Raw genomic sequence first — 24316 nt, 5'->3', positions numbered from 1 at the left:
GCATTGGTTAAATTGTGCTTGTTGGGTCATCCTCACCTGTAATGTCTGGCCGTCCCTGTTTCAGCCCTTTGGCTGAGAGTAAGGTGGCCATTTTTGGAAGGCAGCTATGCTCACCACTATACCACCAACGCACACGGATAGTGGCAATTTTTGAAGAGTTGTCAGTGGTCCCAAGGATAACAAGGGTGGGGTTAGCTGTATGAGACCCATTGCCCAGAAACCTGACTCTTCTGGTGGCTTGGGACAAGTTGCTGTTCACCCCATAGTCAGGACCACTGTAGAGTATTGTGAGTTTCAAGGAGCTTTATTTCTGGAAGAGTGAGTTCTAGATGGGAGGAAGTTTTGCCTGCTTTTTGTGACCCTTAGAAGTTGCATTTTATCCCTTGAGATGCAGTGGTGTTTCTGTTGTTTGGGATTATCCAAAGCCTCAGCATCTCTTGGTTTCTCTGTTAGCCTAGAGTTCACAGATGGGAAAACTGCACCCTGGAGGCATTTTCTGGCCTGGCCAGGTTCAGCTGAGTGAGGAGCTCAGCTGGCTCCCTCTCCAGATTTCCGATAATTCTAGATTCAGAGCCTTGGAGGTGTGTTTTGTCTTGAGTCACGAAGCAAAGCTCCACGTTGCTGAGGCTGTGAAAAACAGCAAACCCTGGGCAAAGTGATTTGACTTCCTGCTACTTCCTTTGCTCCCTCTGGAAAATGTGATGACTGTCTGCCACTTAAGAGAGAGTGTGTTCATTTGAAACTATAACAACAGGAAGTCCAAGACTTGTATTTGAAAAAAAAAAAAAAAAACAAGACGTCTGATGAGAGGGACCAAAAAATTCTTACCAAAAGGGCAGGTGGAGGTGGCCCATTAGGACTTTGATATGATCGCAGTCTCTGGTATCTGGCAGCTTAATATTTGGAGTCTTTAGAGATCCTTAAAGTTTTGGAACTTTTAAATAGGGCACTGAAAACAAAGTCTGCTGAGGTTGAGACTGCCTTTGGCTCATTACATTCAGTACTATATCAGTCAGCTTTCCCTGGGAGGGAAGGTGGTTGGGGGGGCGGGGGGGGGGGGGTAAAGGATTCTCTTTTGCAGGGATCAGTAGCCCAGGGAAGGGAATGTGGATGCCCAGCCCTTACCTGCTGGCGGTATCCCATAAGGAGGCTCAGTAGCATTCTTTTCTCTCCAAAAGAGGGACAGTGGCCAAAAAATGGGGCAAGTTAAGGTGAGGGGTTACTTTATTACCACCCATCCCAGAAGGGACATCTTATTTCCTGATCATGGTTTTCTAGTTTTAGATCCAAGCCCCTACAGCAGCTGCTTCTGAAGTGAATGGTGGCCCAGCATCATGGCTTATTGACCAGTCTTGGTGCAGACTTTTCAGTGACTTGGACTGCAGGAAAGGACTAAGAGAACCTTTGTTGTGGCTTGTTGGGAATAGGTTGCATTTCATAATGCTTCCAACAGCCAACCTCCTTTAATCCAGCAGCTCTCGGATAAAGGTAGGGCAGGTGGTATGATCCTATTTTATGACTGAGGAAACTGAGACTAGAGAGATTAAGTGATTTGCTCAAGGTCACAGGGTGGTTTACCAAAAGAGGGATTAGAAAAACTATGGGTCAGGGCGCCAGGCTAGCTCACTCAGTGAAGCATGCGACTCTTGATCTCAGGGTTGTGAGTTCGAGCCCCATGTTGGGTATAGAGATCACTTAAAAAAAAAAAAAACTTTAAAAAAGAAAGAAAAAAGAAAGAAACTACGGGTCTTGTGTACCAGGGCTCTATTTCTCCCACTCTCCCCTTCCCCCAGTCAAAATGCCGTAGTAATGATGCCATGCTGCTGATCTAGTCTGACCATCTCAGAAATATTTGCTCTGGGCCAAATGGGAATCAGGTAAGAACATAATTTGGGTCAGGGCCAATGCCCACTTCCTCTAAACAGAGGATCTGAGCCTCTTCAGCAAAGAGAAGCCTATTTACTGCTGCTCAGATTTGGCTTTGACGTTGAGCAGCTTATGAGAGGAAACTGAGTTCTGAGCCATGTCTAAATGCTTCCTCGCTCTCTGGGTAGAAGTTTTAAATTTGCTTCCTTCAAAGAAACCCCACAGATGCTGATTTTATGTGATTCTGGGCATGTTTCTTGGCAAAGGCAGGGTGTGGTCCTGTCTGCCTGTGGGCAGTGAATGAAATGAGACTGCCAGCAAAAACACCTCAGTTATCCAGCAGGCCCTCAGCGGGTAAGGGCCCAAAACTTAAATACCAGAGAGAAGTCTCTGATGACTTCGTGCAGCTGCTGCCAAGGCTTTGCTAAAGCCCGTGAGCTTTCCTGGTGGTGAGGGCCTCACAACTCCCACAGGGTCTCTCTGCCTAGATTTCGAATTTTTCTCAAGATGGAGCTACAAGCCAGAAAGAAATGAAGCTAATAGATATTCATTGTAACTTTTAGAAGGTTTTCAGAATGCCATTACTGAGTGGTTTGATTTTCCAACGCACAGTGGATTAGAAATAACGGGCTGGGAAGTGGGTGTGAGGCACTGCTAGAAGCAGGCCCTTTGAGAGTTGAGAAGGGGTAGAGTTGGTGGATAGCAACTGGCAGGTGGGAAAGTCCCAGTCTCCTCCTGAGCAGCCCAGAGCCCTGTGCCCAGGCCCCGGAACCATACAGGACTCTCAGAACTGGATGTGACCCAAGTGATTGAGCTGTGACTTTCCATCCCAAATGAAATGGTTTTGGCACCAAAGAGACAGAAACAGGTTATCAGGAACTCAGTCGTTATGGAACTTCTTGGCAAACCATAAGAGACTTAAATACTGAGAACAAACTGAGGGTTGATGAGGGCTGGGGGAGAGGGGAAAGTGGGTGATGGGCATTGAGGAGGGCACCTGTTGGGATGAGCACGGGTGTTGCGTGGAAACCAATTTGACAATAAATTATATTAAAAAATAATAAAATAAATTTAAAAAAATTATGGAACTTCTTGGTCCCTAACAATACTTCCTGATCATGAGTGCTAGAGCCTGTCCCTAACCTCTGTGTCATAGCTTCCTCATCTTTCATAGCCATCATGAAAGTACTACTTCAGAAGATTGTTCTGAGGGTTAAATGAGTTATGTCTGTAAAGCTCTTAGAACAGGGCTCGCCCAATATATGCTTGCTCTTGTTATAAATGGAGCAGTATTAAGAGCGATTGGGATTTTTGTTTGTTTCACGTGACTCTATGGGGATGGCCCTCTTTTCGTAGTCTGAAAGAAGCAAGAGTAAACAGACGGGGACAGCCGAGGAGGACTTGAAGCTAATGTAGTCTTTAAGTGTGTGGGAAACACACAAGCTTGGAGAAAAAGAAGTGAACAGTTACTATATTTTGGACTGATAGAATCAGCACTACGGGAAATTTGGAAAATGTGGAAAAGTGAAAACTAAACACAGAAGAGCCTTCCATTCTAAAAGGGAGCAGAAATCTTCACATATCCTCCCTGACATTCCAGTTTTGTTCCTCCCTGCATTATATGTTTGTGATCTCCAAAGTTGACCTCAATTTTCTTCAGCTATAAGTGGGAAGGACTGAAACAACTGGCTCCTAACATTCCTTTGGGTGCTAAAATTTGTAGTTCCAAATGAAAAGCCAGAGGCTTATCTGCAAAGGTAGCAGGTAGGAACAGCTCTTGGGCCCAGGGTTCCGTCTGCACTGGCAACCAGAAACATGGACCTGGGCCACTGTCTTTTGCAAAAGCATAGCAGGGTGCAGCCATGTGCATGGTAAACACAAATGAGATTTTGCCTGTTGCTCAGTTTTCTAGGCTTTTTTTTTTTTCTCGTGCTCATTTTCTCAACAGTGGATAGTGCTACAAGCCTTTCCCTTTGCAGAGGGAGACGTAAGGGACTTCCTTTTCCTTTCAAGGACTGGTGTGAATAGGATGCCTCTCTGCAAAAAAACACATTTCTTTAATAGCTGCAAAGAAACCTATCAGACTGAGCTCTATTATCAGCCCCGAGATCACAGTCAAGGCAGTGAATAGTGAATAATTTCTTTTAACTGTTGGGCCACAGCAGGTTGTTTGACCCATGCCCTATGTCTCTCTTCTATAGGCAAAATGAAGACTCTTAGCAAATCTAACAAGGATCCAAATTAACCGAGGGTTCTCAGCCTAAGTAGTCACTAAAGGGAAAAGGTGACACTTTGTTGTTTTAAAAAAGCAAACACTAAAAGGTTTTAACCTGACATCTTTCCTTCTGCCACCCAGGAGGCTACCTGAATAGTTGAGAGACTGAAAAGAGTCCCTGGAGAGGCCACATGGGTGGTGATTAAAAGCAGACACTGAAGGGGGCGCCTGGGTGGCTCAGTCAGTTAAATGTCTAACTTTGGCTCAGGTCATGATCTTGCGATTGGTGAATTTGAGCCCCGTATCAGGCTCTGTGCTGCCAGCTCGGAGCCTGGAGCCTGTTTGGGATTCTGTGCCTCCCTCTCTCTTTCTATCTGCCCCTCCCCTGCTCGTGCTCTGTTTCCCATTTTCTCTCTCTCTCTCTCTCTCTCTCTCTCTCTCTCACTCTCTCAAGTATGAACCTTATAAACAAACAAATAAAAACAGACACTGAAGTCAACTACTTGGGTTTGAATCCAGCTCTGCCACTTACTAGCTGTGTGGACAAGTCAGCTAGCCTCTCTGTGCTTCAGTTTATTTATCTGTAAAATGAGGCCAATAATAATATCTACTACTTACACTTGTTATGAGTATTAAATGAGTGAATATTGGAGTGTCTTGCTAATATTCTCTAGTGTCCCAGCCCCTCAAGGACAGCCCTCAGGCTACTTGCTACAGAGAATTAGTGCTGTTCTTAGCCTCATTTCCCCAAAAGTCCCCCACCCCGGGGGTCCCAGCAGTAACCTTACTAGCTGGAATCTAAAACTGGATATGGGCCTTAGGAAGAGGGTAGATTACTCCCTCTGCCCCCTACTGTCACCATAGTGCAAGCCCAGGACCCCCAGCCCTTCCTCTGCTCCCAGCCTTGTAGGGGGTAGCAAGATCTGAAGGGGCATGTCCCTGTTAACGGACTCTAACAATAAACACTAAGGATAATAAATATATAGCAGGCGCACATACCGTGCCATATCCTGTTCTGAAGAGTCTTTGAAATTTTCATAAATTTGGTAAAGAATTTTTGAACCTAAATAAAAGGAAATATTTCTGGAACAAAAAATATACCTAAGCAAAAGTAAATTGTTTTCCATTCTTTTCATATAGGACAGGGAAATGCAGACCACCCTTGACAAATAGGATCAGAAGAGCAAACGGTACCCAATGTATAAAGAAGAAACATCTTTGAAGTGTTTCACTGTGTGAGCTGCGGGAGCATATGCTACCGCTGACAGAAGTTCTCCTTCCGGCAGTTCAGCCTCAGCCCAGACCGGTTTTTCTGTTTAAGTAGTGTACCCAAAGACTCCTATAGCACTGGAAAGGCTTGTCCATTCACTCTCTCCTGATTTGGTCTGACTTGGCTCTCTGAATTTAGTATGGACTTGACACTTTTAAATTATGGCACCTGTATCTATATACCAACCCGCCCCCCCGCCCCCAACAACACCAAAGGCACAATCTGTCAAGAGCTCAGAGAAATGTTTTGCTTTACTGCCACAATCTCAGCTCCTTGCCCTTGGTGTGGGCAAGAGGGACTGCGCATGTTCTGTGGTGACCAGAGGGACCAAGGGAGAGGAGAATGATTTTGGGGATGCATGAGCTCCATCTCACTGCCCCCAGGTGGTGCCTTCCTAGGGATTCACATCTGAGAGCTGAGCTATAGAAAGTTCAGTCATCCCATTGAAAGTATGCATGTTTATGGTTGTAAAATCTTCTTTGCAGTTAGCACTGTATCTTTATTTTTTTAAGCAATTTTGAGATGTGACTTAGGTACAATAAAATGCACCCATTTTAGGTGTACAGTTCAATGAGTTTTAATAAAGAATGAATTGCAATAAGGAAAGTCTTCTAGCAAGAAGGAAGCCACGATTTTATGTAGCTGAATCTTGAAAATGACACCCCATCACCTTTGCTGTATTCTACTGGCTAGAAAGAGGTCCTTCTAGCCCACACTGAAGGGAAGGGCATTGCACAAGATGTAACTTCCAGGAGCCTATCTTAGACCGCTTGCCAAGCCGGGTTGCAGTCAGAGCTGCCTACCTCTGAAACCAAATGTATTGCAAATAGTTGCATAGAGATTCCAGTGCTAGGGAAACAATTCAACCACAGAAGTCAGAATTACTGGGTAAGTTTGACATAAATTGTAAAGGATGATTTGGAGTGGTTCACTCTTTTAGACTTACTCTTTTTTTTTTTTAACGGTTATTTATTATTGAGAGACATAGAGAAACAGAGCATGAGCATGGGAGGGGAAGAGAGAGGGGGAGACACAGAATCTGAAGCAGGCTCCAGGCTCTGAGCTGTCAGCACAGAGCCTGATGCAGGGCTTGAACCCACAAACTGTGAGATCGTGACCTGAGCCAAAGTCGGACAGTCAACCAACTGAGCCACCCAGGCACCCCTCTTCTAGACTTATTCTTAAAGGAAGTGGTACAACCGATGGACAGGGAAATGTCACTGGAATTTTGTTATATATTAAGACCAGCATCTTGCATAGAGCCTGATCCAAAGGAGGCTCTCAGTAAAAACTGTTTGCATGAATAGATTTTGGTTTCAAAATCTAGCTTAATTTGATCAGTTCTATTGCCCTCCTTTTATGACAACTATTTTATAAACCTCTTCATCCTGAAATGAAATCCATAAATAGAATTTACCTACACACATAATCTCAAAGCATCAACATGACTCAACAGTAATATAAAAAGATAAAAGGAGAGTAATGTATAATAAAAAATAATATGTTTTAATACATAAGTATCCTGAAACAAAGCGGTTAGGTGCTTGCCTCTCAATTTACATTCACTGTGAATGAGACAGCTGTAAATGCAGGCTGGTACTTGATACTTGTGTGGGTAATTAAGGACTCAGATCCTACAATTTGCCATTCGTGATGTGATTTTCCAGAAAGATGAACAATTTTTTGCAAGATTCTGAATAAAGCAAAAAATTATCCCACATTTTACACAGTAGTTGCATTTCTGGAAGATTCAGTGTAAGTTCAAATTGTGCAAAAAACCAACCTTGTTTTGGAGTTGGTTTAGGCTGAGGTAATTATAAATAAGGTTTTCATCTACAGGTATATAGGACATTTGGACAGCGTGAGGGCCACGTGAGGGCCTCAGTAGAATGAATAGCTGGGACCTGGCACCTTCCGCTATACACACTCCCCCAACTGCAGGAATGCCCCCCAATTATTTTGACAATGAAAACACTCCCTTGGATTTCACCAGTGGGCTGTACCACTCTTGCTGAAAACCTCCGCAATAGGGCTTAACTTCTTGGGGAAAAGAGAGTGCTATGGTTTTCCTGGAGTACCACGAGGGAGATGAGCATAAGACTGTGCTCTCAGAGCATCTATTGTGGCCCAGCAGCCAAGGCATAGTAGGGTGCCTGGGTCAAGCAGGGGCCACAGTAACTTCTGGAGGTGGAGAGAGAGGGAACATTGTGTGTTGAGCTGTCAGGAATGGGCATCTTAGAGCAGACGCTTTGAATGCTGAATCTTAAGAACACTGACAAAGTGCTTTCTTTTCCAACAGAAACCTGTTTCCCTCAAATCTTGTGGTTGCCACTTTCCGCACGGTAAGGCTTGATGCTTTGTTAAGAACGGGAAACTTTGATTGGGGTGGTGTATAAATTCGGCTGTAGAGTTAGGTAAGGTGGGACAGGCCGGGTAGTATTGTTAACAAAACTTGGTACGCTGGCTTACGTTTTTATAGAGGGGACCCTGGAGTAAAAACAAACCAAACCACAAAAAACAGAAAGGTTTCCTGAAATATCCCCCTGGTTCCATCATCTTTTCATATCACCTGGGAAAGATATATATACTTTTATCTTTTTTTCTGATTATAAAGGTCATATATGCTCATGCAAAAAAAATAAAGTGCAAAATATGAAAAATATGGAAGAAACTAAAAATCACCATAACCACTACCTAGAGATATCCATTAACATTTTGGTATGCATCCTTCAGGTATGTTTTTTCTCTGCATGTGCACACACACACACACACATTTTGAAAATAAAAATAATTATACTACACATTTTAATAGTATGTACACATACTACACATATTGTTTTTAATCTCTGCTTTAAGGCAGCATATGATAAACATTTTTCATGTCAGTAAATATCCTTCGGCATAATGTTAATGGCCGTATTCCACTGTATGAGCATATCATAATTTCTTTCTGTCAGTCCCGTATTGATAGACAGATTGTTTCTGTTTTTCTCTAATGTTTGCAAGACTGCAAGTAGCGTCCCTATAGTCCTTTGTGAGGAGAAGGAATATAAAGGTCTAGATTAGATAGACTAATCTCATTACTTTTCCAAGCAAACGTTTCTGTTTCTACTTACAGCCCTCTCTCCCTCTCTCTTATTTTTATTTTATTTATTTTAAAGGTGTATTTGTTTATTTTTGAGAGGGAGAGAGAACTTGCACGTGAATTGGGGAGGGACAGAGAGAGAGGGAGAGAATCCCAAGCAGGCTCCACACTGTCAATGCACAGCCCAATGAGGGGCTTGATCTCACGAATCATGAGATCATAACCTGAGCCAAAATCAGGAGTCAGTTGCTTAACCGACTGAGCCACCCAGGTGCCCCCCCCCCCTTTTTAAGAACTGCATGTAAACACAGCTGTGGCTTGTATTTATACTGTGAGATAGGAAAAAAGTAAAAGGTTTATGGAGTTTTCAGTGCTTGTCGCAGAAGGTGTAGGGTGGGTTTTTTTCCCCTGTCACCCTTAATCACAGGACAGCTGAACACCTCTGTCTGTCTGAAAGCTTGATAAATCAAAGCTGAAAGAAACCAGACCTCATCAACAGTAGGCACAAAGCAGTATACACTAAAGGGCTCCTCGGGACAGTTCAGAGCCAGGTGTCCTTAGAAGAGGTCAGGAAAGGTGTTTTATAACGGATTCCATTCAATTGTGCATACCGCCACAGGGAGACAGCTGTGTGCGCATCAGACAGAAGTATGTGAAGTCAACTGTAGGACCAGAGTTTGGAGAGTCATTGTACTTATAAGTGAGTCTCCCAGATGACTTAGCCAGAAAATGCCATCTTGCCTCACATCCTTCGCTTTGGAGAGTAGAGGCCAAGGCAAATTAGAAGTAGATGTTGAAAAAGCAGTCAAGCTCAAACAAGTTCTGGAACAAAGTGGAGCATAAATGTATGAATGAAAATAGGGGCGCCTGGGTGACTCAGTCAGTTGAGCTTCCGACTTTGGCTCGGGTCATGATTCTGCGGTTTGTGAGTTTGAGCCCCACATCAGGCTCACTGTTGTCAGTGCAGAGCCTGCTTCGGATGCTCTGTCTCCCTCTCTCTCTACCTCTCCATTGTGCTCTCTATAAAAAAATAAATAAGTAAACATTTTTAAAAAATCAATTAAAAAAAATAAAATAAGACATTGAAAAGTAAACTTCAGCATTATGAAATTAATGTTCTCCAAGTAACATAAAGTGTCAGCTGTTTGAAATATCAAACTATCAGGATGAAATTGTGCAGACCTCCTCCTCCAAACCATTGTCCCTAACGCTGTGGGTCCCTGAATAATGCAGAGGCCTCTTGGGGTGTATGCTCCCTTGGCCTTAAGTAACTTTTGTACAGTTCTCATAGGCCCTTGTCAGGCCAACCGAGTGAGGAATTCTGAGAACACTTGGAGTGAATAGTGAGGAATAACAAGAGGCCCCACAGTCGTCTCCCTTCCTCTGATTGGTCTTCACCTGTGAACTAACAGCGGGTTTTTCTTTCTCTTGTTCCCAGTATGCAACTGATTATAGAGAGATGACCCACAACACGAGCTCTGGAAACGTAACCCATGAAAAGGTAAAACTATAAGATCACTTGTGGCAAATGACTTATAAAGCAAATAATGCTTCTAATTGCAGGAGCTTACGTGATGCATCTTTTCCTCAGCAGGGTTGAAAACTCTGGTGTTTGAATGAACTGTCCGAAGAACATACATTAGGTTTGTTCCTTAGGTTATTTACCAACATGGCCAAAGGCCAGTATCTGTAGTATTGGAATCTTTAGTAGATCCATTTCATTGAATTGGAACTAATATCCCCTTTCTTCAATATATTTTATCTATTTTTAAATATATTTTATATATGTAAATATATTAAAATATATTTTATATATATATATATATATTATAACACCCCTTCTGCCATCCTGAAATATAACTAATAAAATATAACTACCTCTACACATAGAACTTATCTTGGGGCCTTAGCTCACTATTGCCATCATTCATTCACACATGTTCTTGGAGCAGCTATTATTGGCCAGACACTGGGTGAGGTCCCAGCCTTCATGATAGAGCTGGAAGGGACAGGGGACCTTGAGGATTATTCAGTGCTTCTCCAGAGCTGTCATGGGAAGAAGCAGGTACTTTACCCTTTCCCCACCCCCACACATACAGCTTCTGAGGGCTGAGGGGCTCTGAGTTATCCCAGTCTTTCTTTGATTGAGGAAAAGTTCTACTTAAAAAAAAAAGTTGAAAACTACTAATTAGTCCAGTTCATTTCATCTGACAGTTGAAGAACCTGAAAGTCTGAGAAGTCATTTAATATCAGAGCTGGGACTAGAACTCAGATCTGTGGTAAAAATGCTGATTCTATTTTTGCCGTGCTGACATATGTTTCCTGTTCAGAATTTCATGGTGTGTTTTTTTTTTGTTTTTTTTTTTTTAATTTTTTTTTTCAACGTTTATTTATTTTTGGGACAGAGAGAGACAGAGCATGAACGGGGGAGGGGCAGAGAGAGAGGGAGACACAGAATCGGAAACAGGCTCCAGGATCTGAGCCATCCACCCAGAGCCTGACGCGGGGCTCGAACTCACGGACCGTGAGATCGTGACCTGGCTGAAGTCGGACGCTTAACCGACTGCGCCACCCAGGCGCCCCTCATAGTGTGTTTTGATGGAATAAACATTACTCCAATATATGCTTGTAGTAGTGCAATTGAGCATTATGGGGGGAAAAAAAGGAATACAGTATGTCTATATATTTTAAGTCAGTGATTTAGGAAAGAATATCCTAAAAATATCCACGTTGATCCTGAAAATCTTTTGTGTAATTTGTCAGCTAGGAGGGCCACCACAACAGTCTAGCAACAAAGAATTTGTGGACATTTGGGAGGCACAATTACAATCATTGACTCTCGATCTGAAGAAACTTTTCACCAACCAGCTCTTTTATTTTTTTAATGTTATTTTTTTATATTTATCATCAAAGTGTAGTTGATATACAATGTTATATTAACCGGATCTCCTAAAAGCAACCCTTTGAAGTGATCGTCTGACCTCTACTTGAATTCTCACTCATAGATTATAAACTTAGATCCTCTGTCCCTTCTGATCCCACAGATCCCCATTGGCACCGAGATCGAAGGGATGAACATTTTAGGACTGGTCCTCTTTGCCCTGGTGTTAGGAGTGGCCCTAAAGAAACTCGGCTCCGAAGGAGAAGAGCTCATCCGTTTCTTCAATGCCTTCAATGAGGCAACGATGGTGCTGGTGTCATGGATCATGTGGTAAGTTTGGCCTGTGCATTAGTCTCCCTCTTATTTCTCCTGCCATCCAGAAAAGAATCCCAGTCTGCTGTCCGAGGTCACCCCTGTGGGGCCAACCTGGCTCAGAACTCCATCTGTGGTTGATGCGCCTTAGGCCAGACTTGATAGAGGGGGTGGTGGAGGTGGAGAGGTTTCTCCTCACGTCCCCAGTCTCAGAGAATCAGGAATGTGCCATAGCTACCTGTGCCTTCTTCACCACCCACGGTGACCCCTTATGGTTCTGTCACTGGTGATTTATTTATGGGTTTCTACCATTATCCATATCATATAGGATGCCCATACCATCTTGTGGGTCAATCAGCTCCATAAATCTGCTGTCTGCTATGTAAAATAAGGCTTATTTATCTTAAAACCATACACCTCAGGCTTCAAAGGGGCCCCTTACTATAATATTTCACAGCATGGAGGACAAATTCATTTTCATCCCACGCATATATAAACTTGGAATGGTCTCTTTTTACATAAATGTTTCTTTATGTGACATCAATAAAAGGGCAGTTGTTTAATAAAAACCATTTGATTGATTCTGGCTAACAAGTAAAAATTGGACCAGATCTCTCAAAATGATTTCTTAGAAATCCTACCAATTCCAGCACCTATTCCTTATAAGCTTTATCTTGCTGTTTTACTCAAGTCAAACTTCTGTGGGTTTTAACTTCTACACATACATTGTCAAAAACTTAGTTTATCCTTTCATACACAAAGCATTTTCCTTATTGTAAACCCTTAAATATCCCAGAACTTCTATCAGATAGCATTAGGGTGGCAGATTTTAGGACAGAAGCCTGGAATTTGGTAGTGAAGTTTATCATTAATGGGAGGCCAAGTCCAGAGCCCCCACTGGTGGTGTTTATCTTCCCCAACCAAAAATTCTAGAATCTGACTCTGTCCTTGCAAATGTGACCCTTCATATGACTATTGTGGTTCTGGGGAGAAAAATATTTTCAGAAAGAAAAAAGTATTTTCATCACATGTCAGATTCTTTTCCTGGCTTATTTTTTTAGTCTAAAATATTCTCAAAAGTTTAGATTACAGGAGATTATTCAAGAAAGTGATGTTCTTGGGTTAAGACACTTTCAATCTGGAAACCAATTTATAGTCATTCCTTCAATTCAAGGTACTAGTCACAGAGGCAGAGCCTGCTGTGTGTCTGACTGGAGTGGCGATCTGTTGCCCAGTAAGGGCATCTCACCAGAATTAGGGTTTAAAATGCCTTACCTGGGGGCGCCTGGGTGGCTCAGTCAGTTAAGCATCCAACTCTTGATTTTGGCTCAGGTCATGATCTCACAGTTTGTGAGTTTGAGTCCCACGTCAGGCTCTGTGCTGACAGTGCAGAGCCAGTTTGGGATTCTCTCTCCCTCTGTCTGCCTCTCCCCCTTCTCTAAATAAATAAATAAATAAATAAATAAATAAATAAATAAATAAATAATACTTTTAAAAGTCTTAAATACATACTTATGTATCTAAATGCATAGTAAACAAAGTAGTTCTCTGAGGAGGAGTCTGGCATGAGGGTGGTGCCTAAAGAGGATTTTGGCCTAATCTGTGTTCTAACTTTTTGAAAGGACAGTGCATTCATGAGTTGCTATGGAATTTAAAATTAATAAAACTGCTTAGAATATCTGTAAAGAAAATTCAAGAAACCAGTGACATTGGCTATCTCCAGGGAAGGAAACTGAGTACTTGCAGGGAGAAGTGGGAGGGAGACTTTATTCATCCTTTTGAACACTTTCACATTTGAACTATGTGACATTATATTTATGTAATTGAAACTTACAAAGTCAATGGTTATAAAATTCTTCCTAAATTTATATTAACTTCAAAACAGCTGACTTTTGTTTTCTGTAGCTCCCATAGTTCATTTCTTCCCTTTTTTCCTCCCACCTTGCCATTAAAAAAATCTTCACGTTCGAGGAGTGTTCCCTGAGGGTCATTGTTAATGACTTTTTCCCACGGAATCATGTTTTGCAAACCACAAGGAATTTAAAACTTAACAAAAGTCCCAGCTTTGGCTCAGTTCTGTATCACAGCAATTCTACAAAATAGGTGTTAGTCTTTTGTTTTTCTAAGTTCCCAGAACAAGCCTGACCAAGGCTGAAAGTCAGGTTCTCAGTCCCAGAGGCTTTGATCTTGAGGAGTCCCTTGGCTTTCCACTAAGGAGCCCAGGTGGTTGGTAGCATCCCTCTATTAAGAACATAATATACCCAAGGAGAAAGAAGTCTGGGTTCTGGTCCTGACTCTCTTATCCCTGGTGATTTATCATGTTAATTTTACTTAGTTTCACAGCCTATATAAAATGGGCCCATCCTTTTCTATTCCTCAGAATCATACTAGGGAGAGCTTCATTTTTTTCTTTTTTCTTTTTTTTTTAAGCAGGTCCCACACTCAAGGTGGGGCATGAACTCACTACCCTGAGATCTAGAGTTGCATGCTCTACCGACTGAGCCAGTCAGGAGCCCCTAGGTTTATCCTAAGGAGAAATGAAGACCACTTAGTTGAAAGTCCCTGTGTTGTGTATCAGGAAGGGTCTTCATCTCCCAGCCCCATCATCACGTCACTCTTACTGACAAGTACCCTATGCTCATGCCCTAGGTATGTGCCTGTGGGCATCATGTTCCTGGTTGGAAGCAAGATTTTGGAAATGAAAGACATCATTGTGCTGGTGACCAGCCTTGGAAAATATATCTTCACATCCATATTGGGCCATTTTATTCATGGAGGAATTGTTCTGCCACTTATTTATTTTGTGTTCACACGAAAAAACCCATTCAGGTTCCTCCTGGGCCTCCTCACACCGTTTGCAACAGCATTTGCCACGTGCTCCAGGTGAGTCGGTTTCAAGCGGCCTTGGCTGCTCGGAGCCATATTACTGTGGGACCAGAACCCAGTCGGTGATGCACAACCAACATCTCGACATATTTTAATTTCTTGAAAACTCTCAATTGATCTTGTCTGGTTTTTTCAAATTACCAGTCCCACAGTTTTATGGAAGTGGGTTTCTGGGGTTGCCAAAAAGAGGGATTGCCTCATTCCCTCCTCCTTCTTGCTCCTTAGAGGTCGAATCATTATTTAACCCAGTTGTGGGTCCTCACCCTAATTAGTAAGACCTTTGCCTGAGTAAAAGAAGGCAACCACTTAACTCAAAACTCACCACAGGGAAGTTCCAGAATGACACCTCCCCAATTCTACCTCTGGATACATGAATTAGAAAATAAGACCAAGGCATCATGGTGAGGGATGCATCATCCACAGTATTGTGGGATTATTTAATTTAGTACAAAAGATGCACCTTATCATTATTGGAAATCCTTCAAAACAGTTGGGCTTTCCAAATATGTTAAAAAAACTTTCAAAGGCTGGCGGCCCATTGCATTTATACATTTGGTTTTTGCCTCTCTACTGCATGTTTCCTCCCATCCTGACTGGCTATTTATATGACACAGTAGGAATGGTAAAAAGAATTAGGTAGGTAAATTCTCTGGCTTAGACAGAAACAAATCTACTTCTCAGCTGTGCCGGCTACCCTCTGTGGAGCCTGCAGAGCGGGCTGGAGTGGGGCTTGACCTTCGAGTTATCTAGGAACACAGTTACTCTCCACAGTAGCCACTGCTACTTCTTGCCCTAAAAAGGAAAAAAGATCATAGCTTGCCTTTTACTTTTTTGGGGGAAAAATTCAACATAGGAGATGCGCATATGAATAAATAGTTCTTTGTTCTCTTGAGAACAGTTTGCACCATGAGGTAGTGTGTAGTTTCTTGAAATATTTTGAACAGGTGTATATAGGTAAATAACAGGTAAATCTAGGGAGTCAGATCTTGAATACTTTGGGAATTGACAAAACCCCACATCATGACAGAAACTTTGAAACAATTCCGATTCTTCTCTGATTTCGGAGTGCAGGGACCAAAAATGAGGACGATGCTAATTGCTCTGTTCCTGGATCTGAGCTGAGTGATATATTAGCCTGGCTGCGAAGGACTATTCTCACAGTGGGTTGTTCTTCCATTTCCAGCTCAGCAACCCTTCCCTCCATGATGAAGTGCATTGAGGAGAACAACGGTGTGGACAAGAGGATCAGCAGGTTCATCCTCCCCATCGGGGCCACCGTGAACATGGACGGAGCGGCCATCTTCCAGTGTGTGGCCACCGTGTTCATCGCCCAGCTCAACAACATCGAGCTGAAAGCAGGACAGATTTTCACGATTCTGTAAGCGCACTATTCTTTTCTTCATCTCTAGGCCTGGGTCAAAACTCGAGGGGTTTTGCACATGTGTGATTTCCTTCGGAAAACCTCATGAATACCAGTCTCACCATGACTTGGGGATGTCACAGCGTGAATTCATTACTTGAAGAGAGTGAATCATCTCTCAAGGGCACAGCCGGCAGAATCTAGGGTTGTGTGGTTTTCAGTTTCTAAGCCATAGCTGCCATGTTTTGCATATTTCTCTGTGCCCACACCATGTTCTGTGTTAACGGCTAATCTTCTGTGCCACCCCTTAGAGTGACGGCCACAGCCTCCAGCGTTGGAGCAGCTGGCGTGCCCGCTGGAGGGGTCCTCACCATCGCCATTATCCTGGAGGCCATTGGGCTGCCCACTCATGACCTTTCTCTGATCCTGGCTGTGGACTGGATTGTGTAAGTAGCAAGTCCTAAGGGCACTAAATAAAAGAAAGTCTGTGCTGACTTCCCTGGGAGCTCGGTGCCCTGCAGGGCCTGGGGCATGCAGAGAAACTTCACACATGCTCCCTGCTTTGTGAAGGGAGCCTACAGTTGAGCTGGCAAGACAAGATTTAGAGCTAGAAAAAATTAAACAATATGAGAGACAAAGGCCCATGAATGATCATGAAATGTCATTACTGAGAACTCAGTCAGAGCATCCAGGAAAGCAGGGGTCCAAGGCCCAGGCTGGGCCCCCTGTGCAGGCCGAGGCGGCACAGGGTCTAATGGAGATTGTTGGCTGCAAGGAGCCTTTGGGAATGATTGTCCTTGGCCTGGAACATCCAAGGAGTGATTTCTGAGAGGGAAGTGAAGATGAACCCAGCTGATGTGAGTGGCTTGGGCTCAGAGGAAGCGGACTTAGGGGGTACAGCTCAGTGGTGGAGCATTTGACTGCAGAGGAAATGGAGTGAGGAAGGAGGTGTGATTTGCACCACCATCACCAGCACTCCTGTAATGGCACGGAACAGTGAGTGTTGATTCTGAGTTCGGATTCCTTGAGTCATGTGATACCTTGTTTGAGTATAAACAATACTTATTTTATAGGGAAGTTCACCTGAGTTACTAATGTTGGACAGTAGCAACATATGGATAAGAAAATGAGGGGCGCCTGGGTGGCGCAGTCGGTTAAGCGTCCGACTTCAGCCAGGTCACGATCTCGCGGTCCGTGAGTTCGAGCCCCACGTCGGGCTCTGGGCTGATGGCTCAGAGCCTGGAGCCTGTTTCCGATTCTGTGTCTCCCTCTCTCTCTGCCCCTCGCCTGTTCATGCTCTGTCTCTCTCTGTCCCAAAAATAAATAAACGTTGAAAAAAAAATTTTTTTTTTAAAAAAAAGAAAATGAGCCGTGGAGCCCAGGTACCTGGGTTTACATCTCAGCTTTGCCATTTATTAGTTGTGTAATTGGAACTGTTCTGTGTTTTAATGTGCTCACGTGTCAAGTGGGAATAATTGCACAACCTACATCAGAGCTGTGTTGAAGATTAAATGAGCTAGCACCTCCACAGTGAATAGAAGAGTTCCAGGATGGTGGTAAACAAGTACCTTAGTGAAGAAAGACACTCCTGGCTAGCCAGAGCCAGGCATGGCATATAACCTAAACTGGAACCTGGCACCGGGCTTACGGCTCTGCCCATTGTGGTTGGGAATGGTGGTCTCCAGCCCTTTGTGTAAGCCCTGGAAATTTGAAGGAGCCTCTCAGAATCCTTATGGCTCCTCAGCACAATGAGGTTGAAATGTGCAGCAGAAACTCGCATCATCCGGACAGCTCATCAGATGGAACTCAGTCCCTGAGCTGGTGAGTGGGACAGGACCAGAATGGAGCATCAGAGGCCCCGTCTGCTTTCTTACTCAGTTGCCTCTGCATGGGGAAGGCAGGCCTTTAAGAGGCACTTAGTCAGGAACAGAGAAATAGGGCCCCAGGTGGGCCGCCCAGTAGAGACTTAAAGTCACGTGAGCCCTCCACCACCCTGTGGCCTCTGCTTCCACAGCCCTCAGCTTCTCTGGGGCAGTCAGGCAAGTTCACACCTTTTCCCCTGTGTTCAAAGTGGGCACTGTACTTGTTCTGAACCCCAGGAGAGAGGAAGGTTATTGGGCTAATCTATGGGAAGACAAGCTTCTGGAAAGGACAGTGCTGTGAGATGGTGTTTGCCAGCCGCCATGGAATACATACAAAGATTAACATTCAGCAGAGACGCAGTGTTGAGGTGAGAAAAAGAAGGGGTGTTCCCACGGTGTACTGAGAGTGGGAGAGAAGCTGGATGCAAAACCACGTCTACACTATCCATCCCAGTTATATGTGATTTTCATATGATGATGTCTATTCTACCAAAAATACATACACAGGAAGATGACTGGAAGGAAACAGATCAAATGTTACTAGATTCTCTCAGAGTTGTGAGGTATGGATGGCTGACTTTTGTTTTCTTCTTTATATTTCTCTTTCTTCCAGGTTTTCCACAATCAGGTTATTAGTTTCACAAAATAAGAAATATTGAAAGAAAATCAGTTTAGAGTGAAGTGAGGCTTGTGCCCTTAGTAGCCTGCTGTCCAGAAAACAGCAGGGCCTGCAGGCTGCTGTCACCGCAGCACCGGTGTGAGGCCTGCCTTGTCTTTTCCTGCAGGGACCGCACCACCACCGTGGTGAACGTGGAAGGGGATGCCCTGGGTGCGGGCATTCTCCACCACCTGAATCAGAAGGCGATGAAGAAAGAGGAGCAGGAACTGAGCGAGGTGAAGGTGGAGGCCGTCCCCAACTGCAAATCGGAGGAGGAGACGTCGCCCCTGGTAACACACCAGAACCCCGCCGGCCCTGCGGCCAGCGCCCCGGAACTGGAATCCAAGGAGTCGGTTCTGTGACAGGGCTCGCTTTGGGCTTGCCGGCAGCGGCGGTGCCCGGCCTGTTAGTGCAGCTGCCGAATGCCAGACACCGCGCTCGCTCTCTGACTTTTAGCCTCCAAGCAATGCTTTGGCCCAGTCACCAGTTTGAGGATTACCTCTCGGCACAGGCATTGGGCTTCCCAGTGGGAACTGGTTACCGAAGACCAGGGCACTCTGATATTCGGCTTCATCCGTGTCCAGGTGCAACCGTGTGTGCTCTGTTTGGAAACACGCCCTCCAGCTGCCAGGCTGGGTGCGTAGCAGGCTCACAGGTCCTGGCAGTCAGAGTGTGGAACATGTACTCCTCATTGCGCCCAGTCAGCTCTGCACTGGGTGCTCTCTGGGCAAACCCAGGGGGTTTACAGTCATCTGTCGCATTGCCTCATGAGCCGGAGTAATTGGAAAAATTCCTAAATTCTTACCCTTGGCTGGAATTCACTGAGCTGGGACTCGAGGTGTCTAGATTTTGTACTGTTGCGAGGTGTGGCTGGCTTCTGATTCACTGGTTGCTTGGGGGCTTGGAGGCACTGCAAGTTGTCAAGTTAGAAATACTCTAGATGGTGTTAGCACTGCGGGGGTCTCTGGTCAGGGGCACTAAGTAAACAGTTTAAATTCTGAGGTCAGAGAAAGGAGGGGGCATGCAGCCTGCAGGGGAAGGGATGCACCCTATCAGGACGGGCGCGCGCGCGCACACACACACACACACACACACACAGAGTCATCCTTATTCTCGTCCCAACCCCTGGGGAAATTTGCTGCTTCTGTGACCTGGCCTCTGACCACACTGTAGCTTTATCCCCATCCACTCCGATCTGGCAATAGGCAGAGAGGGGCCTCTTCCTCCATGGTCATCACATTCAGAACCCTTGTTGGTTTATCAGTCTATTATTATAATTCAACCAGACCCCTAAAATGCTGCACTGCAGCAAAACAAAGACAAAAAGAAAACCACAAACCCACTCACTAATTAGGGTGGGATGCCCCCATTCCAAGTTCCCCAGACCCCCCAGCTTTGGCTGATTTCTGTGGGCTTAGTTTCTTTTCCTGCCAGTACATCAAGATTTAAATTATAAGCCAAATGTCCGCTTCCTCCAGATGCCTACTGACTGGGTTTGAATGTAGGCGAGGAGGCTTCATAAAGAAGACCCGTGTTGCCAGGGACAGGGAGGACTGAAAGGCACAAGAATGCTATTTCACTGTGGCTGTGGTGTGTATCCTTGGTGTGACCTGCAGCAAGTCCTGGGCCTCACTTCACCCCATTTGTAAAATGGGGCTGATGTCACCTGCCTCTTACCTACCTCAGAGGGATTTGGTGAATCCGTGAAAACAACCATTTCAGTTCTTGGATATCAAGTGCTGACACCCCAAAGCTCTTAGTTTTTACCTAAGTGATACCTTTCTCCACAGAGGCCTCATCCTGCTGGTAAAAATATCTCTTACGACCAGGGCTTTCTGCTCTGTGTGCATTAACCACTTCTATCATGCCCCTCGTTCTCTTTGTAGTTATTTGATAGCATCAAGTGCAACCTCCTGATGTCGTTCAAGCGTTCCTGAATCAGCCACCCCCACCTTCCACCACATTTCTGGGTCCCTGACTTCCGTGTGACTCCAAGACCCGGGCAGCAGCTCTGCCACTCACAACAGGCCACAACGGCTCCCAGACTGTCGGCATCCTTCGTTTTCTTATTTTCCCTGTTGCCGTGGCATTGCTGTCACCCAGGCCCTGCAGAAGCGAAACACACACACACACACACACACACACACACACACACACACACACACACGTTAGGATGTGTGTCCCATTGTACTGAGAATGGGCGGGCAGGACAGAAACAGTCAGACTTCTCTGTTTTAAAACCGGGGTTGTGTTCCTGAGTGGAAGGAGTGGGGAAGAGCCCTGCTACACAGAGCCAGTCCAGCTGGTGGGGAGGCCCAAGTCCCTCCAAATCTCTTTAAACCAGTTAAGTCTCTCCTGTCCCCTGTGAAGCCAGGAGTGACCAGGAACCAAGCTGAGAGGTGCCTGGAAACCTTTACACTCTGGCTGGTTGTTGATCCCCTTCTGTTTTTAATATTTTTTTTTCAACGTTTATTTATTTTTGGGACAGAGAGAGACAGAGCATGAACGGGGGAGGGGCAGAGAGAGAGGGAGTCACAGAATCGGAAACAGGCTCCAGGCTCTGAGCCATCAGCCCAGAGCCTGATGCGGGGCTCGAACTCACGGACCGCGAGATCGTGACCTGGCTGAAGTCGGACGCTTAACCGACTGCGCCACCCAGGCGCCCCAGATCCCCTTCTGTTTTTAAAAGAGAGACAATCACACTGATCCCAAATCGCAAGTGAACATTCACGATTTTTCTGCCTTCTAGAGATCTTATCTTTCCTTCTCCCACATATATCCATGGCTACATACGCACACAAATGCACATGTGTATGTGTGTTAGACACATTGTTTTAGCTCCAATCTAAGCAAGTTTGAGTTTGGATAGAGGTGATCTAACCATAAGTTTTAGGGCTTCTGCAAACTGATTCTCCTGTTTCTAAAAGTGAATTCTTTCACAAAATATAAACATCAAAGCCGTACATCCAGTGACTGCACACGCTCTGTCCCGAAACTGGCAATGCAGTAGGTAGCATGCTGTGGCCTGGAGAAGGGTGCTTCTCTGTGAAATCCTGATGATCGCCCCACTTCTCCTGGGAGGAAGAAGGTGCCGTGTTTCTCCCCGTGTTTCAGTCCACAAGAGGAATCAGAGCAGGAGTGACCCAGCTGGGGAAAATCCCACTTTCTCGTTGTCTGAAGCTGTCTCCCCTGCTATTCTAACATGTTGTCATAAGTACTGTTCAGATACTGTTAATCTCTGACTGTTTTATATGTGTGACATTTGCCTTAAAACATAGCAGTCCTCAAAATGAATACAGTATTTCTACTAGGATCCGCACGCTCCTTTATTCCTTTCTTATGTTTGAAGTGGCATTTACCAATGGAGCTCTGCTCGGGCATCGCCTGAGGGTGACTGAATTGATTTTGGTTCTAGCAGCTCTTAACCAGCCTGACCCCCTGAGGCAGGGTAGGCTGACTCAGGGGGGCAGAACCCTGCAGGACGGTCCCTGATGCGGCTTGCAGGAGGTGAACGTCCAGCTGCTCCTGGCTGCTTCCTGTTCAACACTAGCAGGGCTCGTGAAAAAGTGAGTGGTTTTGCCACATACCTCCATAAAATTAAGTCTTGTCGGAACAGCTGGGTCAACAGGCCTTAACTAAGCATCTGTAAGCCATGAGCCACACTGGAAGAATGCCCCGGTCCATAGAATTACTGAGATAGTCCCTCCATGAGGCACTGGCCCAGGCCTCCACCATCATCCACACCACACCCAGCCCATCCTTTTATATAATCTCATGTTCAATGATACCACATTCCAGCACAATTAGGGAACTTAGAAGCCTCTTATAAAAGATTATCCTACAAGTTCACACTGGAAGCCTTAGTTTCCGGACCCTGGGGCCTCTGAAGAAACGGGTCCCGTTCTGACCTTGGACATTTCCAGCTCTCCGTATCATACAGACACCAGTTTTAATTTCTGGGCAAGGCCCAAAGGGATGAGAACAGAGTTTACACAGACCAAGGGCCTGATGGGGCCTGCCACTAAGGACAATTTGGATTCCCACCTTGGAGTGCAGCTGTCTTGCTTCTTGGTTTTGAAGAGTGTTTGAAGGTTGAGATCAATACTCAGTGCTTCTGCTTTTCAAGACAGCCAAATGAAGAGGAGAGATTCCATAAGCTGCCTCTTCCCAGGGGACCAGAAGTTATGCTGATCTGTTGGATCATCTGAGCCTGCTTCCAACAGCATCAATGAAGGATATGACGCAGCAAGGAGGAGTGCGCACTGTCTGCCTTCTCTGTGACCCCAGGCACAATAACCCCTCCGTGCCTCAGCCTCCTTATCTTTAAAATGGGGATAATTTTTTTTTAATTTTTTAAATGTTTTATTATTTATTTGAGAGAGAAAGAACAGAGCACAAGCAGGGGAAGGGCAAAGAGAGAGACACACAGAATCCGAAACAGGCTCCAGGCTCTGAACTGTCAGCACAGAGCCCAACGAGGGGGTCAAACTCACTAACCGTGAGATCGTGACCTGAGCCAAAGTCGGACCCTTAACCGACTGAGCCACCCAGGTGCCCCTAAATGGGGATAATATTCTTACCATTGGCACAGGCTATTGTGCATGGAATGTGCTTTGGCAGTTGTTGGCTCTCAAATCAGATGCATTCAAATGTCTCTTATTCACAAAAGAAGCCCTCCACTCAAGATTTCTCTCTTAACCTACATCCTCCCAAGTTGCAACTCAAGATGCCGCCAGTTCCCGGGAATACCCTGCCAACAGAGATTTGCTTTCCTGGTCAAGCTCAACCTCTATTCATCGTGCTCAGGGGAGGCAAAGACAGGCTGTGGTGTGGGGGTTCTAGTCTGCCTCCCAATCGCAAGGCCTTTGACCTACATTCCCCTTTACTTGGGCCATTGATGAGTGAGTGAGTACACAGCAAGAGGGAGAATCTCAAGTTATTTGAAAGAAAACTTCCCCCTTTCGAAAGAAGACAACCCTGAGTCCTCACTGGCTTTTGTTCTTTTCAGAGAATTGGAACAGAGTATCCTAGAATTTCTCAAATCAGAATCTCAAACCTGAATTATTTGTCTTAGAAACAATATATAAAAGAGTATTGGGTTGAATTTTTAAAGAGATGTAGGATCATTTGGAGCAAGACACAAGATTGAGGTGATAGCTTTGGGACTCCTCCAGTGGTTTTTAACAGGTGAACTTGCCCCCGGTTCTAGGGCACAACTGTCCCCAGGCTCTGTCTTTAGGGGAAAAAGAATATCATACCCAAAGCTCAGAAGTGTTCCTTCTCCGAAAAAATACTTTCAGGGGTGTCCTGAGCTCAGTAAAGATTCAGTGTCTCTTTATTTTTTAAAAGATATGATAGTTTTGTCAAGATTTAGTCCACATACCATAAAATTCACCCTTTTAAAGTATACGATTCAGTGGTTTTCAGTATGTTCACGGAGTTGTGCAGCCGTCACCACATTCTAATTCCAGACACTTCCATCACCCCAAAAAGAAACCTAGGACTTCTGGCATCCACTAATCTGCTTTCTGTCTCTATGGATTTGCCTGTTCTGGACACTTTGTGTTAATAGATAGGGGTGTTTCCTTTCATAGATACATCCCAGCTAAAGAAAATTGATATTCAAAACATAATCACTGCCCACATTCTCACTATACTCCATTCTCCCTGCACACACCCAAAGGAGATCCTATCAGATATTCTTAATGATTAACTAAAGACTCAATCATTTTAGCATGTTGGTCCAAAAAAAATTTTAAAAAGAAAGAAAAAAAAGGGATATCTGGCTAACCGGAACACTTAACTAATTTGAAGCGCCTCTCCCCAAACGTGTATAGCTGATGAAGGCCCTAGACCACAAGCTAAGTTAAAATGTGGTCTGGATTCGGGCAACTGGTTGTGCCAACATTCTGCTCACTGCA

At 44.7% G+C, this 24316-nt stretch overlaps 1 protein-coding gene across 1 annotated transcript; it reads left to right on the top strand.

The window, feature by feature from the left end:
• Positions 1–501: 501 nt before the first annotated feature.
• On the top strand, positions 502–20597 carry SLC1A4 (solute carrier family 1 member 4). Its single transcript, XM_040458255.1, has 8 exons — positions 502–509; positions 7651–7693; positions 9875–9937; positions 11481–11647; positions 14279–14512; positions 15699–15893; positions 16187–16321; positions 18523–20597. The coding sequence occupies exons 3-8, from the start codon at positions 9896–9898 to the stop codon at positions 18755–18757; spliced, it is 1008 nt and encodes a 335-aa protein (XP_040314189.1). The 5' UTR covers positions 502–509; positions 7651–7693; positions 9875–9895; the 3' UTR covers positions 18758–20597.
• The last annotated feature ends 3719 nt before the right edge of the window (positions 20598–24316 follow it).

Source organism: Herpailurus yagouaroundi, unplaced genomic scaffold (genome assembly GCF_014898765.1).
Source record: "Herpailurus yagouaroundi ecotype Mexico unplaced genomic scaffold, PumYag 221, whole genome shotgun sequence".
Taxonomy (NCBI): domain Eukaryota; kingdom Metazoa; phylum Chordata; class Mammalia; order Carnivora; family Felidae; genus Herpailurus; species Herpailurus yagouaroundi.
This window is presented reverse-complemented; position numbering and strand designations above follow the sequence as displayed.